This window comes from Oncorhynchus mykiss, chromosome 22 (assembly GCF_013265735.2).
Source record: "Oncorhynchus mykiss isolate Arlee chromosome 22, USDA_OmykA_1.1, whole genome shotgun sequence".
Lineage (NCBI taxonomy): Eukaryota > Metazoa > Chordata > Actinopteri > Salmoniformes > Salmonidae > Oncorhynchus > Oncorhynchus mykiss.
In genome coordinates, this window is record NC_048586.1 from 19,678,464 (window position 1) to 19,691,049 (window position 12,586).

The 12,586-nt window shown below is 40.8% G+C and overlaps 2 protein-coding genes across 3 annotated transcripts in view; both read left to right on the forward strand.

The window, feature by feature from the left end:
* The first annotated feature begins 839 nt into the window (after positions 1 to 839).
* Positions 840 to 7,287, forward strand: LOC110501572 (mitochondrial chaperone BCS1). Its single transcript, XM_021579235.2, has 8 exons — positions 840 to 1,020; positions 1,333 to 1,711; positions 3,449 to 3,588; positions 3,757 to 3,951; positions 4,091 to 4,154; positions 4,415 to 4,587; positions 5,168 to 5,285; positions 5,386 to 7,287. Exons 2-8 carry the CDS (start codon positions 1,392 to 1,394, stop codon positions 5,636 to 5,638), a joined length of 1,263 nt encoding a protein of 420 aa, XP_021434910.2. The 5' UTR covers positions 840 to 1,020; positions 1,333 to 1,391; the 3' UTR covers positions 5,639 to 7,287.
* A 3,265-nt stretch (positions 7,288 to 10,552) lies between these two features.
* LOC110501573 (sterol 26-hydroxylase, mitochondrial) overlaps positions 10,553 to 12,586 on the forward strand; it is a 37,853-nt gene continuing 35,819 nt past the window's right edge. The window contains exon 1 of one of the 2 annotated variants that reach the window (XM_021579237.2): positions 10,553 to 10,832. In XM_021579237.2, the coding sequence (XP_021434912.1) occupies positions 10,590 to 10,832 (243 nt within the window). In that variant the 5' untranslated portion in view covers positions 10,553 to 10,589. The remainder of the gene's footprint in view (positions 10,833 to 12,586) is intronic. The other variant, XM_021579238.2, reaches the window with a different exon arrangement.

The following is a 12,586-nucleotide window of genomic DNA, read 5'->3' on the forward strand; positions in this document are numbered from 1 at the left end:
TCATTGAATGAGTTCTTACATATGCTCAGCACTTGTTGGCTGCTTTCCCTTCACTCTGCTGTCCTACGCATCCCAATTTTTTGACTGGTACTGTAAATTGCCCGCAACAGTGAAATGGGCTACTTCTATGTGAATTAATGAGGAGGCGGAACACACCTCAATTCAAACTGTTGTTAGAAAATACAGCTTTTTGAAAATAATTAGAAATTGACAAGTTGAAACAGCCTATAGATAATTAGCAGGCAGCATGGATTGGTTTGAGGACAGTGCGGTTTAACTGTCCTGTTGAGCAATAATCACATTTTGGAAAAGTGAGTGTGCTCGAAATGGTCTTTATACCATCTTCATCTGAATGTATGATATCACCTGAATATGGCACATGGAAATCTAGTGCATTCACAGTGTCCAGAACAATAACTTATCCATTTAATTTAAGATGTTTGCTTTTCTATCCTTTTCTGAGCGACTGAAAATGTATGATATTGAAAATATACTAAAAGGCCAGCAACACTCTGTGTAATTCAGTGCTACATGAAATGCCACTATATATACATTCTACCTACCCTACTGAGTATTCTCTACAATACTTTTACTGCAGCACCTAGAATAGGTTTAGCTCTATAAGCCAATATGTATTTCATACAAGGTGATTTATTTGCATTGGGGGCATTTATTTGACCTCGGACCATTTTTAATGCAATTGTCACTTAAATATGAACAAATATAAATAGTTGTTCATGTTTAGACAATTTCCATATATCGTGAATAAATACAGGTTATTGACAGTTTTCTACTATTACGTTGGGGACTTTTATTAGAAACATTTTCGAAATTCCGTGACCCGGAAGTACCTTTTTAGTGTTGCTGACGAGACGCTGATGAACCAAACCACAGCATCGCGACAGCACTGTGGAAATTATATGCCAAATCTGTAGTGTAACAAGGCCAAGGGTGCCATGGTTCTAGGAATGAAACTGGAAAGGGAAGACTGTGAGGACACCTCTTTGGGATGCTCATAACGTATGTAATAAGTTTTGGGACACAACATCAGGTGTCTGTGTATTGGTTGAACTCCAACCAATATAAAACAATAAACAGATTTGATTTAGACAAATCCCGATGTTGTGTCCGAAAGCTATAATATAGCCAGCTAATTAGCTAGCTTTGTACAAACTCAAATATTCTGTCTGTTGTTACAACATTCTGACATTTAAGTTTACCGGCGTGATCAGAGCAAGACATCCAACCAGCCTGAGCCTCTTTAGCTAGCTAACTAATAATGATACTGACTGTAATTTAGCTAGCTGTAAGAAAGTCTTATTTTTCTTCTAGGTCGAGGTGTTGTATAGCTTCTGAGTAGCCTAGCTACATAGCTAGGAAACACAAGGACCATGCCTCTATCAGACTTCGTGGATGCCTTGAAGGACAACCCTTACTTTGGGGCTGGCTTTGGACTGGTGGGGGTGGGCTCGGCCATTGCTGTGGCCAGGAAATCAGCTCAATTTGGGATGATCTTCTTCCGGAGGAACTACATGATCACCCTGGAGGTGCCCAGTCGGGACAAGAGCTACCACTGGCTGCTGAGCTGGATCACCAAGCACGCCAAGCACACGCAGCACCTGAGTGTGGAGACCTCTTACATGCAGCACGAGAGTGGACGGGTACACACACAGTTTGACTTCCACCCCAGCCCTGGCAACCACATAATCTGGTAAAATGTTGACAAGACTCAATAACCCTGACTGTACTCTCTGATTAGTTAGAGATTAGTTGTCGTAGTGGACTCTCATAGTTCTGCTCTGTTTTTCTCTGAGCTGATGTGAGAAAATATATGCGGAACTTAACATTGTCAACAGATACTATAAAGTAGGACATCTCTTCACAGGTAGGGGGTAGGCACAGTCAGGTCCAAAATTGTCACCGTTGATAAAGATGAGCAAAAAATGCACTATAAAATAAATTAACATACTGAGCTATATTGTGCGCTCAAAATATGTTTTATACTCAAATAAAGATGTATTTTTTAATAAGTAATAATTCTTCAAAAAAATATGGGGGGTAAAAACTATTTTTTCAATACCTTTTTAATAACTCACTTTGCGAGGATTACAGCACTGAGTCTTGGGAGGGATTTTAGATCATTCCTCCATATAGAATCTTTACAAATCCTTTATATAATTTGTCTGAGCTTACGGACTGCACTCTTCAAATCAAACCGCAGGTTTTCAATGGGATTCAAGTCCGGAGACTGAGATGGCCATTGCAAAATGTAGATTTTGTGGTCAATTAAAAAAAAAATTGTGTGGATTTTGTCTCGCTGGAAGATTGACTTGTGGCCAAGTTTCAGCCTCCTGGCAGAGGCAACCAGGTTTTTGGCTAAAATTTCCTGCTACTGTCTGGGTAAGTTCATCATGCCATTGACCTTAACAAGGGCACCAGGACCAGTAACATCTTACAACATTTTACAGTAGGTAAGTGGTTATTTTCTGAATATCATTCTTTCGACGCAAAACCCAACACTGGTGTGTGTGGCGAAAGAGATGTTTTTTGATGTCATCCAACAAATGCAAATGCCTGGAGATAGCTAAATGGCATTGGCACTTGGATTGGAACTGGTGCTATGGTCCGATTACATGAAAATAGAGCTCTTTGGCCATGCACACAAGTGGTGAGTTTTGCGTAGAAAGAAATATGCATATTCATAAAAGAACCCGATACCTACTTAGTGATTGGGGGGAAAATATTGGTGAGGTTACATATCGGGATATTATTTTTTTATATATCATTTTGACAATATTGCAATATTTTTGCGCTATTTGGCTGTACCTGCACCAAAACTCGTGTCTTTCCTTCATAGCTTGTTCTCCATCTTCTTTTTAAATATGGAGCCAATTTGTTTTCAGCACTTTTATTTCCATGACTGATCAAAACTAGCTTTCTCATGGCTCTCTTTTATCCCTCTGCAGCAGACATATGGTGAGAAATAGGATTGGAACATCTAATCTTAATGAAATCATAGTATCTCATCGCAATACATATCGTATCGGCACCTAAGTATTGTGATAATATCGTATCGTGAGGTCCCTGGCAATTCCCAGCCCTAGTGGTCCCCTGTGGGAATCAAACGTTGCAAGCGCCATGCTCTACCAACTGAGCCACACGGGGTCTTTGTTAAGGTCAACAGCGTCATGAACTTTACCCAGTATCAGGACATTTTAGCAGAAAACTGGTTGCCTCTCCTTCTTTGAGCAATTGTATTAATATAACATTTTAAATTTTCACTTTATTTTATTTTTTCTCATCTTTATCGAGGGTGCCAATTATTTTGGACCTGACTGTATATGTACACAGCTCTGTAGCAACACATACCAGAATTTAGAAAAACACTTTTGTTTCAGAGTGTGAGTTGGTAAACTTTGTGCTGACTGCCATCCCTGTTTGAGTGCAGGTATGGGAGGAAGTGGATCCGAGTGGAGAGGACCAGAGAGAAACAGATGGTGGATCTCCACACAGGCACTCCCTGGGAGTCAGTCACGTTCACCGCCATGGGCAGAAACAGAGACGTCTTCTTCAACATCCTGCAAGAAGGTACACTAGAATCATCTAGACAAGTAGACACTGAGAGTGGCCCAGGAAAATGTGCACACAACTTGATATCTGATTTGATTGGCTGTTGCAGATAAGGGAGATTGGCTGTATTACTAGCTTGTGATATGGAGTTGATTGGCTCTGTCTGTCTGTTTGGGTGTGATGCAGCCAGGGAGTTGGCCCTGAAGCAGGAGGAGGGTCGGACGGTGATGTACACGGCCCTGGGCTCCGAGTGGAGGCCCTTTGGGTTCCCACGGCGACGACGGCCCCTCAGCTCAGTGGTCCTGGAAGAGGGCTTGGCCGATAGGATTGTAGATGATGTGAAGGAGTTCATCGGAAACCCCAAGTGGTACACAGACCGAGGTAATTCCAATTCAGTAACTAATGACAAATGAATAGCTGTTTTGAAATTGAATTGACCCCATTCCTTTTCACCATACAAGCAGATGAGTGTGTGGTTTTGTCAGGGTTAATGTGGTTGTGTTTTGTATTCTGCATTCAGGGATCCCCTACAGGAGAGGTTATCTGCTGTATGGACCTCCAGGCTGTGGGAAAAGCAGCTTCATGTGAGTATGCTGATGATGGTAGTATGGCAGCCCCAACCTTGCTTTGAAGCTTCGTGTTAGTGGTGTTTACTCTCCACACTTATCTGTGTATAATCCCTTATAAACATTTATTCAGTTTAAAGGGATAGATCTCTCAAAATACAAGTTGACATGATTTTCCACTTACCTTTGCTGTTGTCTATTGGCCCAGTTTACCGAGATGGCATTAGCCTCCTTGAACTGAATGTTTTGTTGTTGCATGCTCTGTCTGTGTGTTTCAGCACTGCGCTGGCTGGAGAGCTGGGCTACAGCATCTGCCTGATGAGTCTGAGCGACCGCAGCCTGTCTGACGACCGCCTCAACCACCTGCTGAGCGTGGCGCCGCAGCAGAGTATCATCCTGCTGGAGGACGTGGACGCCGCCTTCGTCAGCCGAGAGCTGCTGCCCACCGAAAGTATGTACAGTGGGGAGAACAAGTATTTGAAACACTGCCGATCTTGCCGATTTTCCTACTCCCAAAGCATGTAGAGGTCTGTAATAAATCCACAGGTACATCTCCAATTGACTCAAATGATGTCAATTGGCCTATCAGAAGCTTCTAAAGCCATGACATAATTTTCAGGAATTTTCCAAGCTCTTTAAAGGCACAGTCAACTTAGTGTATGTAAACTTTTGAACCACTGGAATTGTAATACAGTGAAATAATCTGTCTGTAAACAATTGTTGGAAAAATGACTTGTGTCATGCGCAAAGTAGATGTCTTAACAACCTATAGTTTTGGCAAGTCGGTTAACAATACATTTGTGTAGTGGTTGAAAAAGGAGTTTTATGACTCCAACCTAAGTGTATATAAACTTCCGCATTCAACTGTTGGTTAGTTAATGTTTACTTGATTGTCATTCACTATGCTTACTATGGAGACGGTTCGATCAAGACTCTTTACTTTAATAAAGGTTTAATAAAATAAAAACAATACTCTTCCTTCCAGTTCGGTTGCTCTTTAGGACTCATTATTGCATCTCTCTGTCCCACAGGCCCTCTGGCCTACCAGGGCATGGGCAGGCTGACCTTCAGTGGCCTCCTCAATGCTCTGGATGGAGTGGCCTCGTCAGAGGCCAGAATAGTCTTCATGACCACCAACTTCATAGACAGGTATGAGCCACCTTGAGATTTAATACAGTATCTAGCAACATTTTGTATTGTGATCTAATCCTTTGTGTATCCCGACTACCATCTTCCTTCATCCCTATAGGTTGGACCCAGCTCTGATCAGGCCGGGCCGTGTGGACTTGAAACAATATGTGGGCCACTGCACCCACTGGCAGCTCACCCAGATGTTCCGACGCTTCTACCCAGCTGAGTCGGCCACAGAGGGGGACCGCTTTGCGGAGAGTGCGCTGGCCACCCACCCCAACATCAGTGCTGCCCAGGTGCAGGGGCACTTCATGCTGTTCAAAATAGACCCAACGGGCTCCATAGACAACGTGGCCAAGATGAAGGAGTGAGGAGACTTAAAGGACTCTGGGAAGGAAGGTCACAGAAGAAGTCGTCATTTGACACGAAATGAGAAGTTAAAGAGACTCTGTTTGAGACGGAAAATGCTGTAACTTCTCAAACTTTTTATGTGCTTTTTTCATTGCCAAGTCACATACTGAATAAAAGTGAGTGAGTAAATGATTTTAAATAAAATCAAAGGCACGTGAGTAAGTTGGTACTATTGACGTGGTATTTACAGTATATAGAGATTCAAAGTAAAAGGGTTGTGGCATGTATTACACTCTCCGAATTCTAAGAATTTTGATAATTCAAGGGAAATTCTGTCTGAGAAGCCATCCAGTTCACAGAACCACACTTCTATAACAAGTCTCAACTCCCTCCTACCGGGACACGCTGCTGTGCAAATCAAACACATTTCTCAAATCCACTCTGCATTTGATTGCAGATTGGCATAAGTCTACCTTCACCTAGGTAGCCTTTCTCATAGGTTGATTTGAGAAGTCTCTGTCACAATCTGTGTTTGGCAACTGCTTAAGTATTGACGTCCCTAGCTTATACAATGTTATTGATTTGAGGTTGGTTGGTACCTGTATTACTGAGTTTTGAGATTGGGAGAAAACTAAGTACTGCAATATTACAATATAATTACTGTAGAAACTAATCCAGTAATCATATAATGCAATATTGTACTAACAGTCATTGCTCGTAACTGACAAACTCTGAACAGGTCCAAGATGTAAAGTTATGCCCCTCTACTTCCTCTTTGTAAGAGTAAGCTCCACAGAAAGATACGTTGAGTAGAGATCAAATGTTAATACGTGTGACGTTTTTTTCTGTATTTTTTGCTCTGTCTTATGCAACCTAGCTTACTTTATTTAGGAAGTGGAGGAGGTCTACTATATATATATATATGTATATATATACAGCAGTTTACATAGGTGTCACACTGTTTGGACAGAATGGAGATAGGGTCGCTTCTGTAAGTGTATGTGTCAATCATTTGGGTTTATCACTATTGTATTTTCTCCTTGATTTACAACATAATTGTATACTTTGGGAGTTTTATTTTAGATGAGTGGTTGTGTCATTTAATGACATTTCTTTGTGTTTTAGTACTAATTACTCTACATTCACCTACTCTGGATACAGTCAAGATGAAGGATCCCCCCCCCCCCCAGCAATTACCCAGCGGGCTAAGCTGGTTGCCCAATGGGATGTTCTGTAGTAAAGTCAGATTCTCCATCCCTTCATATCTCCAGCTTATGGGGCGGGGCGGCAGGTAGCCTAGCGGTTAGAGAGTGTGCCATCAACCGGAGGGTTGCTAGTTTGAATCCTGGTTCCGATGGGGTACTGATCGTGGCCGTTGATCTACTGCCGCTGCTTATCTGCCTACTAAAAATGGTCAGTCCGCATGGTCAGTCCGCTTGTTTCTTCTCACTTCAAGCTCGGATCTAATGTACTCTATGAATCATGTAAAGCTATGACTATGATGTAAATGTTAATTTTTTTTCTCAATTAGCCTCCCATGTAATCAATTATCACATTTAATTATTTAATAGATTAGTAATATTCTAAGGCAGGGGTGGGCAAATCTGATCCTGGAGTTTTTTTCCCCCCAGATCAGCTATAACACGACTGATTAAACATGATTGTGGAATACCTTGATCTATTCAATCGATAGTTAATTACTCAAAACAGTAGTGTAAGTGGGATGGACAGACTTCATACACTGCAGACCTTCCCAGCTTTAAGGAATCAACTGATCCATGACGCCATATTATGCATGGTTGTTAGTGCCCCCTGCATTTTCTAATAGCGAATATACTGGATTAAAGAGTAGAGGGATCATTACTGTCTTTCTAATGCTGTTCAATTATTCTACATGTTAGGTCAGACTAATCCACCACATGCAGATGCAATTTACTCTGTGCTGAAGATGCCTGTTGCAGGTAAAACAGAGTCACACACTTAGAAAAAAAGGTGCGATCTAGAACCTAAAGGGGTCCTTCGGCTGTCCCCATAGGAGAATCATTTGAAGAACCCTTTTGGTTCCAGGTAGAACCCTAAACACTGAATTGGTTTGTTCATTCATTTTCCAGACACTCTTATCCAGAGCAACTTACAGTAGTGAGATTTTCATGAATTTTCATACTGGTCCCCCATGGGAATCAAACCCACAAACCTAGCATTGCAAGCGCCACGCTCTAGCAACTGAGCCACATCATCACACCGCAAGCCACTTGTTGTCTCAATGTACTCAATTACTGTATTGGTCATTGTTTTTCTTCATGGTGATGGAAAGTCTACAGGTACAAACCTAGATGACCAGCCTATGTACTATACAGTAATATACATTTTCATGAAGGGGTTTGTAAGGATGCTAAATTAATACTGCACAAAAAGTGGTTGTTTTCCATTATCTTATCAAGAAATATATGAAATTTACTGTGGGTGTTTTGGGTCTTTGCCCATAACTTGGCACCTTTTGATGAAAACGTTTGAGGGCAGGATTTAGTTATTTCTGGATTCCATTAGAATGAAGATCACAGATAAAGGGACAGGGCAACAAATCTTACAATTCCACCTATTGAATCCTGCAAGATACCTTAATTATACAAGTACCTTTTTTGCCAAAGCAGAGATGCTGAAAAATATTTCTTGCCCGTGATACAGAGGTCTATATCAGTCCGCTAATACTAATAAAGGCCCAGTGCACAACCAACACACCTTCAGAGAAATGTACAAGATGTGGTTAGAGGAGGGGCCAGTATTTCAATGATTAGGCTGACATCAACACAGACAACAGAGGAAGCCAGTGAACAGAAGTAGGGTCAGTTCAGGCCCTGTCACCCTTAGTGATAAATTATCATATTTAATCTGAAATGTCATACAAATTGCAAGAACAGATCACTCTGGAGTCAGATGTAAAAAAAATAAAAAATTAAATCTAATTTAGCCTACTAAAAACCAAACTATGTTTCAAGCGTGGTCTGAAAAAAAGAAGGAAATTCTTGCCTATTTCACCCATACAGTGCCTTCAGAAAGTATTCACACCTCTTTACACATTTTGTTATGTTACAGCCTGAATTTAAAATGGATTACATTTAGATTTGTCTGTCACTGGCCTACACACAATACCCCATAATGTCAAAGTGGAATTATGGTTAAATAAAGGTGAAATAAATGTTTACAAAAAAAATACTAATATTCCAAAACATGAATCCTGTTTACAAAAAGGCACTAAAGTAATACTGCAAAAATGGTGGCAAAACAGTTAACTTTTTGTCCTGAGTACAAAGTGTAATGTTTGGGGCAAATCCAATACAACACTGTTCACTGCCTGTTCACCCCGCTATCATCCAGAAGGCGAGGTCAGTACAGGTGCATCAAAGCGGGGACCGAGAGACTGAAAAACAGCTTCTATCTCAAGGCCATCAGACTGTTAAACAGCCATCACATTGAGTGGCTGCTGCCAACATACTGTCTCAATTCTAGCCACTTTAATAATGGAAAAATTGATGTAATAAATGTATCACTTGCCACTTTAAACAATGCCACTTTATATAATGTTTACATACCCTACATTACTCATCTCATATGTATATACTGTACTCTATACCATCTACTGCATCTTGCCTATCAAGGCCATCACTCATTTATATATTTTTATGTACATATTCTTAATCATTCCTTTACACTTGTGTGTATAAGGTAGTTGTTGTGAAATTGTTAGGTCAGATTACTTGTTAGATATTACTGCACGGTCGGAACTAGAAGTACAAGCATTTCGCTACACTCGCATTAACATCTGCTAACCATGTGTGTGTGACAAATACAATTTGATTTAATTTGATGTTATGGGTATGCTTGTAATCATTAAACACTGGGGAGTTTTTCAGGATGAAAAATAAATGGAATGGAGCTAAGCACAATCAAAATCCTAGAGGAAAAACGTTTTCTGTCTGCTTTCCACCAGACACTGGGAGATTAATTCACCTCTCAACAGGACAGTAACCTAAAACACAAGGACAAATATACACTGGAGTTGCTTACCAAGAAGACAGTGAATGTTCTTGAGTGGCCGAGTTACAGTTTTGAATGAAATCTACTTGAAAATCTATGGCAAGACCTGAAAATGGTTGTCTTGCAATGATCAACAAACAATTTGACAGAGCTTGAAGAATTTTGAAAATAATAATAGGAACATGTTGCACAATCCAGGCGTGGAAAGCTCTTAGAGACTTACCCAGAAAGACTTATAGCTGTAATCGCTGCCAAAGTTTCTTCTACAAAGTATCTACTCAGGGGTGAGAATATTTATGTAAGTGAGATACTGTATTTCATTTTCAATAAATTAGGAAACATTTCTAAAAACATGTTTTCACTTTGTCATTATGGGGTATTGTGTGTAGATGGACGAGATAAATATATTTAATCAATTTAGAATTTAGGCTGTAACACAACAAAATGTGGAATAAGTCAATGGGTATTAATTCTTTCTTTTAGTTTTTGCAAAGAAAGTAGTGTGTAGTTCCAGTAGTTAACTAGACAGCTACATAGCAAAAAAAGTCATTAACAACTCAAACACTACCAAGCTTTGAATTTAGTTCAACTACCACAAAGCTACTGCAAAAATGTAGTTAAATTACTAGTTGAACTACATGTCGTTCACTACTCCCCAACACTGCCCACAGCCGTTTTTTTATCTGAGATTTTTAATTTCTCAACACAGGAGACAGTGACAGTGACTTCTGTGCCTTCTGTTATTTCTCTGTTCCAAGTAAGCATTACTTCCTGTAGGGCTTCTCTTCAACAAGGGGACATTCCTTATATTCCTCTTCTCCAGTGTTGGAGCTGAAGGGTTAACCTCCTTAGGATCCCAGGGATATGGCCCCTCCCCAGTCTCACTGGTGAAACAGAAGCCCTGTGTTTTTAGACATTCCTTGTACTGCTCCCATCATGGTAGTCTGTCTGGCCCAGAGTATGGTGCAGAGGAGCGGCCGCTGGCTCCTGCCGTTCCCTACTGCCCTGTCTCTGGTCTACACCAGGGCTGCAGGAGGCACCCCTTCTCCCTCAGTCGCCCAACCGTCCACCTCCCAGGATAAGATTCGGACCGAGGATGACCTCCCCAGGATTAAAACCAGGGAGATGTTGTACAGATTGTATGTCCAAGGCTACTACAAGCGCCTACATGAGCTACAGGTACAGGAAAAAAGGAAATGTGTGTATTCTAAGCGGGCTCTCTATGTTTTCTTTGGTACTCAAGGTGGCTTGCTGCAAATATTTACCCCTCTCTATGTTTTGGGTCCTGTAAGTTTCCAATATCTTACTGTGTGTTTCTGATATTTACTAACAAATTGAAACATGAGATCCGTGTCAGCCAGGGTGAGTTTTTGTGTCTAGCCACAGCTGACCCACAGAGACCGTGGATTTAACCCAAGACATGTTTATTTTTGTCCCTTGTAAATATTCAGCTTTTTTTCTATATACATTTCAATCTCTTTCCATCTTCGAATTAAATATACCTTCCTCCAACCCGCCTCACCCAACGTGGTACGGATCTGCTATTTTTTTTTAGACCTTATAACTGGAACCTCAATTAATGACATGACTTAAACTGCCCGTTTCTGCATAATTCAAGCAGGCAATGAGCCCCGTCGGGTCTTTTTAAAAATGGCGGGTGGGGAAGCAAAACTAATGCGTGATAGTGAGACGGAGAGATGTTGTGGGAAAATGTGTTGTTTTCACTCGATCTGTCCAACTTATCACCTTATCGCCTCTAAAATGTAAATAAAACACTATAAAGAGTTTATATAATGTGTCATTACATACCTATTTGAAGGATTGTGTCAAATTTGAAACAGTTTTTTTAGGGCGGTCGTAAAGTGATCTTAGAAATAAACAGCGTTTTTTGAGAATGATGATCGCATGCAATGAAGCAAAAAATAACTACAGTGCCTTGCGAAAGTATTCGGCCCCCTTGAACTTTGCGACCTTTTGCCACATTTCAGGCTTCAAACATAAAGATATAAAACTGTATTTTTTTGTGAAGAATCAACCACAAGTGGGACACAATCATGAAGTGGAATGACATTTATTGGATATTTCAAACTTTTTAACAAATCAAAAACTGAAAAATTGGGCGTGCAAAATTATTCAGCCCCCTTAAGTTAATACTTTGTAGCGCCACCTTTTGCTGCGATTACAGCTGTAAGTCGCTTGGGGTATGTCTCTATCAGTTTTGCACATCGAGAGACTGACATTTTTTCCCATTCCTCCTTGCAAAACAGCTCGAGCTCAGTGAGGTTGGATGGAAAGCATTTGTGAACAGCAGTTTTCAGTTCTTTCCACAGATTCTCGATTGGATTCAGGTCTGGACTTTGACTTGGCCATTCTAACACCTGGATATGTTTATTTTTGAACCATTCCATTGTAGATTTTGCTTTATGTTTTGGATCATTGTCTTGTTGGAAGACAAATCTCCGTCCCAGTCTCAGGTCTTTTGCAGACTCCATCAGGTTTTCTTCCAGAATGGTCCTGTATTTAGCTCCATCCATCTTCCCATCAATTTTAACCATCTTCCCTGTCCCTGCTGAAGAAAAGCAGGCCCAAACCATGATGCTGCCACCACCATGTTTGACAGTGGGGATGGTGTGTTCAGCTGTGTTGCTTTTACGCCAAACATAACGTTTTGCATTGTTGCCAAAAAGTTCAATTCTGGTTTCATCTGACCAGAGCACCTTCTTCCACATGTTTGGTGTGTCTCCCAGGTGGCTTGTGGCAAACTTTAAACTACACTTTTTATGGATATCTTTAAGAAATGGCTTTCTTGCCACTCTTCCATAAAGGCCAGATTTGTGCAATATACGACTGATTGTTGTCCTATGGACAGAGTCTCCCACCTCAGCTGTAGATCTCTGCAGTCCATCCAGAGTGATCATGGGCCTCTTGGCTGC